The sequence below is a fragment of the Eschscholzia californica genome, unplaced genomic scaffold (assembly GCF_041429995.1).
Source record: "Eschscholzia californica isolate CP2 unplaced genomic scaffold, dmEscCali1.0.p SCAF_2, whole genome shotgun sequence".
Lineage (NCBI taxonomy): Eukaryota > Viridiplantae > Streptophyta > Magnoliopsida > Ranunculales > Papaveraceae > Eschscholzia > Eschscholzia californica.
This window is the reverse complement of record NW_028238309.1, coordinates 35,799,413-35,806,188: the sequence shown is the minus strand read 5'-3', so window position 1 is coordinate 35,806,188 and position 6,776 is coordinate 35,799,413. Positions and strand designations below refer to the sequence as shown.

General features: G+C 31.5%; 1 protein-coding gene across 1 annotated transcript; it reads left to right on the top strand.

The window, feature by feature from the left end:
* Positions 1–2,770: 2,770 nt before the first annotated feature.
* On the top strand, positions 2,771–5,190 carry LOC147557604 (uncharacterized). The gene is made up of 4 exons (XM_086658902.1): positions 2,771–3,515; positions 3,733–4,135; positions 4,356–4,702; positions 5,123–5,190. Exons 1-4 carry the CDS (start codon positions 2,771–2,773, stop codon positions 5,188–5,190), a joined length of 1,563 nt encoding a protein of 520 aa, XP_086515028.1.
* The last annotated feature ends 1,586 nt before the right edge of the window (positions 5,191–6,776 follow it).

Here is a 6,776-nt window from a genome sequence, read left to right as displayed (position 1 = left end):
CCCCCAATAACAAATTTCTTTGTCGATTTTTTATATCGACAAAGAACATCCAAAATGGCAATTGTAGGACGACTCGTATAATTTTCCCTTAATATTGTACCTTCTGCCATAGCATCAAACAATTGACTGAAAGGAGTTTTGCTAATCTCCTCCTTCATTTCTTCAGTCATATAGGAACGTATGCTATTGATTAACTCTATTGGTTTGCTGAGTGTGTATCTGAATAGTGCCGATGTTTTTTGCACCGGTATTAATTTCTGTTCCCCTACTATATCAACCCACTTACTAGAGCTCCCTTTGTCCTTCAACTTCAAACTTTTTGAACTACCACCAGCCTGCAAATATGACAAAAAAACACAATTGTAAACTATCAGCCATTAATCATGTAAAGTACGCATACTTTACCTAACATGATGGGAAATTTTTTAGACAGAATGAATATTTTTAAGGTATATCATAAATTTGTACATACAACAAGGCATAAACTGTTAAAAGATAAATACATATATGTATGTTAATCATAATTTATCAAATTTTCTTCAAAATATCAATAAATTATAACAAATTCCAAATACATTACCTCAGATACTGATGTTTCTTTTGTTTTCGATTTCTTCTTAACAACTACTTCTTCGACAGTGGCCTTTCTTTTCATAGGGCTCCTTCTTAATGTGCTTGTTTCTTCGGTAACATTCGTTTTAGATTTACCTTTTGGTGCCATGTTCAACCTTTTGCTGCAATGAAAAGGACATCTCATTAAACCCTAAACCAAGATCAAATATTTCATTAAACCATACATAAAAAATATGGTTTAATTTTCCATAAATTATATGTTTTTTATAACACAAAGTTATCTTATTATGAAACAGAAATAAAAGTTTAAAAGAATATTTAGGTTTTTCAAGTAAAACTAAAGATTTTAATGTAGATCTGTAATTTGAAAACATCTAAGGATCTATTATTCATGAGACAAAAACGATTTTGTACCCCTTTTTTTTAAAAAAAAACGAACGAAAAAACCCTAAAACTGTTTGAATCTCCTTTAAACCGAAAAGAAACTTCATATCTTCAGAGAAATCTTTACCAAAATCAACAAATCCTCTTCAATATGAAGTTAAACTGACATGCAACAACTATTTATAACGATTTAACCTCAAAGAACCACACGTTTCGATTTCAATCGATTTCATAAAGAAAAGGGGTTTATCAACCAGCTTACCTTTTCACCTGAAGAGATTCTTCAATGTAAAAGATGAATGGAGAAGATGAAAGGATGCAAACTTTCTGGGTTTCTTGATCTATTTAGGGTTTATCGTCTCGATCTTCAAAAGATTTTAGACGAAAATAGGAATCGGTTATGTTTAGAGAGAGAAAACGTCTTAATGAAGAGTTACAGCCACTTTCTGTTTCGCCTTCTATAGATACGCCCCAAATCACGCCCACGGGTTTTGGGAAAGTTTCCCAAAACCCTCGGAAATTCAAATATCCCGGGGTTTTTAGATTTGGGATACATTGGATAATATCAAAAAAATTATCCATACTTTATGCCCTTCTTGTAAAAGGACTAAAAATCCATAATCTAAGAAGAAAGGTCTATAAACCTATTATCAAATTGATTTTGGTCTATATACCCATGGACTCATTTTTGAGTCTATAGACCAAAAATAGGGTCCTAATAGGAGATTTAATCCTCTATAATCCTAAAAAGGATTTGAAAACCTAAATAATAATCTTAATAGATATCCGGTCCTTTTAGTGTCATCTAGAGAGATTACACAAATCCATATAATACTTATTATATATGCAATACCTATATTAACCTTCGTTTAATATCTAATCGTGATTTTCCTTCTAGACCGTATTAGATTCTCTCCATATTTATCTCAACTTTCTCTCTCCAATCACGTTCTTTATGTAACTAACAACTCTCTCTCTATAATTCCGAAACCGAAATCCAGTAACTTTCCCATTATATCTCTAAAAATGAAATCATCATTAAACCTTCATTAAACTCTCGCCCAGCTGTAAAAAACTCCATTGATTAGTATTCAATCAAGAGCCATCATCACAAACTCCATTGTCATTTAGGGTTTTTACTGATTATCTCTTTATTCTAGCCACAACTATTCAGGTTTAAAATCTTATGTACATTTGCTTATAGTTTAACGATTCATATTGAAGTCTGCATAAATATCAAATGATCGTCTTTTCCATTCATCATTTAATATGAATCTGTATTGCTGTAATTTTCCATAACTAAAGTGTTATTTCATGTATTTGATATATCTGTTTCATTTTTATTGAATCCATGTAATATAGATCTGATGTTTTCATTCAAATATTTAGATTTTTCACATCTTTGATTATCTTCAGATCAAATTGAACTGATAGTACAGATAATGTTGGGTATTAGATTTCAGTTATTTAATCTCAGATCTGTATGGAAAACACTTGGTCTGAAGTATACGTTATGTATAATTTATGTTACATTATATATACTTTTTAATAATATGGTGTTGTAAATAACATGTGCATATATAAAATTCATTACAAAGTACGCATACTTTCTTACATAGTGGTGTATAAAATGTTTTAATAGGTATAAATTACAGTTTTAATGCTACAAAGTATGCGTACTTTATTTGCAACATTTTGATATTCTCATTATAACAGAACAAAGTACGTAATTAGTTCTTTACAGTTTGAATTGTTTACGTATCTTAACTATTTGTCTGTTTTACAATATCAATAATTATGTTTTACAGAACAGATGGAGATTCAAGCAGATTCATCATTACAAAGCAAGAAGACGATATTAAAATCTGATGGTTGGGATAAAATGTTTACTGAACCTGGTCAATTATTTCCCGGGGGTGCTAAAGCCTTTCGATTTGCTCTTCGTCAATATAGTATAAATACTGGCCATGATTTTAAATTTATTAAAAATGATTCGAAGCGGGTAACTGCTGTATGTCCTGTTGAAGATTGCAAATGGAGAGTACATGGATGTGCACCATTGAAATGCGAATCCATGTTTATTTTGAAAGACATGGAAATGAAACATGACTGTGAAGATTTCATTAAGAAGACCAAGAAACCCAAACTAAACAGTTCATTTGTTGGGAAACTTATTTTAGATGATGTTACAAGAAGCCCGGATCGTTCGACAGCAAGTCTGAAAAAAGACTTCTTGAAAGATTACGCTGTCCAACTTCCATATTACTACACTTATGAGGGGAAGAAAGTAGCAATGAATGAAGCATTTGGTCAAGAAGGAGACTCATATGCAAAACTTAGATGGTATGCTGATGCCTTTTCACGTACCAACCCAAACAGCATAGTACAACTTGAAGTTGACGATGTGTCTCGGAGATTTAAAAGAATTTTCATTGCACCACATGCTTGTATAGCTGGCTTTCAATATTGTCGACCAGTTTTATATGTGGATGGTACATTTTGCAAGACTCGTTTTAACGGTTGCATACTGGCTGCTGTGGCTAAAGACGGTAACAATGGTAATTTCTGAACATTTTAGAATTCATCCAATTTAATCTAAAAAAGTATCTCCTTTTTCAACATCATTTTTTCAAAATTTTATGTACATTATCTTACATTTGCAATTAAGTATGCAAAAATATACATAAAGTATGTATATTTTATTTAGGTTTCAAACTTTAAAGTATGAACATTATTGTAAATTTACCATACAATAAGATAATTTTCAATTTACAGGTCTATTTCCGTTAGCATATTCTGTTGTTGATGTTGAGAATGACCAAAATTGGGACTGGTTTCTAAGGCATTTGCGGAATGCTCTGAATATGGAAAAGACGTATATCTTTATTTCAGACCGTCACAATGGTATAATCAACGGTGTCAAGAACATTTTCCCGACAGCACACCATTCCTTCTGTGTATGGCATCTAAGGAACAATCTGAATTTAAGATTGGCAAATGGAGCTAGAAAATCAAAATTCTTCCAAACATTAATTTTCAAGGCTGCTAGAGCTCTCCCCGAATCTGAATATCACGCAACTATTAATCAGATGATACAAATGGGTGGTTCAAAAGTTGCAGCATTTTTTAATTCCTTAGACCCTGCCTCTTGGGCAGATGCTTTCTTTCCCGGTATAAGGTACGATCTGATAAATTTGTGTATTCATTTCATTAACTATATTGATAATTTTTGTTGACATTACGTATTGTACCGTATACAGTTTTGACTTTATGTTACAAATAACATGTATTTTACACCGCATTTCAATAGTTTACTGAAAAGTATGTATTCTTTTTGTTAAAAATTATCGACTTCAGATAGAAATATTTAAAATTTATATACGTTTTATTTGATACAGATACACGGCGATATCATCTCAACTCTCAGAATCCTTTAACAATCAGATTCGACATGCTCGTGCACTACCAATTACAGCAATGTTGGAGGCAATTCGTATTCATATAATGAACAAAATGAACACAGCAAGAGAATTGTCTAAAAAATGGACGACGTTCTTGTGTCCAACCATCACTGATCTGTTGAAAGCAAAATATGATAGTGCTGCAACCTGTAATATTGCCCAGGCAGCCCCATTTATATTCGAGGTTTACTCAGAACCTTCTCATTGTGTTAATCTTCTACAGATTTCTTGTACTTGTAGAAGGTGGCAAGTTGATGGTGTTCCTTGTGAACACGCAATGTTGTGTATTAAAAGCTTGTCTGAAGACCAACAAGATTGTTTTTACGATCCTATTTGGACAACGGAGTCTTATGTGAAGACTTACCAGGAACATATAATGCCTATATCCAATGTTGATGAACCAAGTATTTTTGATGAAGCTACCAAAATTCTCCCACCGTTGATTCGTCGTAGACCAGGTCGTCCAAGAACAGTACGGACCGAGAGCTCTGGAAATATGCCAAGAAAATTAAGGATATGTGGTAGGTGTAAGCAACCTTCATACCACAATCGCAAAACATGTAGGGTAAACATCTGATGTATTTAAATATATGTTACATAACACTTTCAATCCACATAATTTTCAAATATTCAATCTTTTTTTCTATGTTTTGTTTCACTATTCTATCTTTATTCTCTATCAAAAGTTTATTCTCTACATGAAGGTTATACTTGCCTAACATATGTGGTTAATATGTTAGAACACCAATCACACAAAATACAGTACAATTGATGTATTTGGTGCAAATTTGTTAAAGTTTTTACAGACTTTAAATTTACATATATGTTCTGGTTAAAAGTTCTTGTTTTGTTTCATAAATTTACTGTTATTTATTCCTAAATATTCATACTTTGTCTCATGTTGTCCGTAATTTATTTCATATTTTTTCCGTGTTTAGTACATAACACGTTATTTATCAACACGTTACTCATGTTTGTGTAATAAATGAAAGGAAGAAACTTGATAAATTTCAGACATTTTTCAACAAATATGAAATTTTAATTAAAAATTACAGTTCCCATCCAAATATTTTATACTTCAAACTGGCAATTATAATTCATTACAACTATTTTAAAATTCAAAACATAAAACCATACTTTAATCTAGACTATATTAAAGTTTTTTTCCACAAATCTCTGGTTTCATTCAATAGCTCGTACGTCACTTCCGCTCTTCTACGCTGAGCTAATTCAATCCAATCTCTTGCAAGGTATTCATCCGGTACTGCCCATTTGTAATGTTTCATAAATACTAAATCCATATGAAGCATAACAAATAGTCCACAATCCGCACTGTCAATCATTGATATAACATTTAGTATGAAACCACAAAATAATTTATAAATTATGTAACTATCTGTATGCATTACAGTAATCATAAAAATGTGAAATATATCGCATACTTACTTTTCTCCCTGTTGATGATCATACGGCGTCTTCGAAATCTTACATTTCTTCTTAAATTCAGGACTCACATATTTTGTTTTGTGAAGCACATCTAATATGTATTGTCCATATCTTGCAGCATTTTCTTCACATTGTTTACGTAGCTTTATGTCAAAGAACAACGAGTTGTAATGGGTCCAAGACTGATCAAAGTAATCAAATACTAACAAAGTCCAATGAATACCCCTACTGACATCTGTACTCATCGCATGACACATTGGAGCAACTATATAAGATATAAGCCCTCTTTCAGCCTCATTTAATAACCGACCTGATAGGTGGGGGTCTATGTTTGACTGGGCTGACTTGCAATTTATCATTGTCTGTCAAATAAAAACAACATACTGTATAAAACAAAACGGTTACATTGCAGTAAAGTATTCATACTTTACAACAAACAAAACACATAAACTTAATAAAGTATACATACTTTTCTTATCATTCTAACCTTTTTATTTGACAAAACATGTAATTTATACACATAAAAATTTTTATATTATGAAATTATGACTTCTGTAATTAAAACTTACCCATAATTCAGAAGCGAGAACGAACACTTGTCCAGCCCCTTTTAAAACTTTGGAAGATAGATGCTTTGACCACCAATTTATAAGCTGAGCATCGGTTTCACAGTTCATCATAAGCCAATTCACCTCTCTTCCTCTAACATCACTTGTTAGATTTGATTCCCATACAATTGTTCTGCATGTTAATTGTTGTTAGTTTAAAAAATGAATTTATAGCAAAATATATATATTATATTAGATATAACAGATTATGTTTGTTACAATCATCATAATGTAACACAAACAACAAAACATTTCATAACATAGTGAAAGACAAGTATTAAACTTCAAATTCATTACTTCATCT

Coding starts and splice junctions, on each gene's coding strand:
- LOC147557604 (XM_086658902.1), top strand. CDS start 2,771: ATGGAGATTCAAGCAGATTCATCATTACAAAGCAAGAAGACGATATTA. Junction 3,516..3,732: donor GGCTAAAGACGGTAACAATG/GTAATTTCTGAA, acceptor TTCAATTTACAG/GTCTATTTCCGTTAGCATAT. Junction 4,703..5,122: donor TTGTGAACACGCAATGTTGT/GTATTAAAAGCT, acceptor CTCTACATGAAG/GTTATACTTGCCTAACATAT.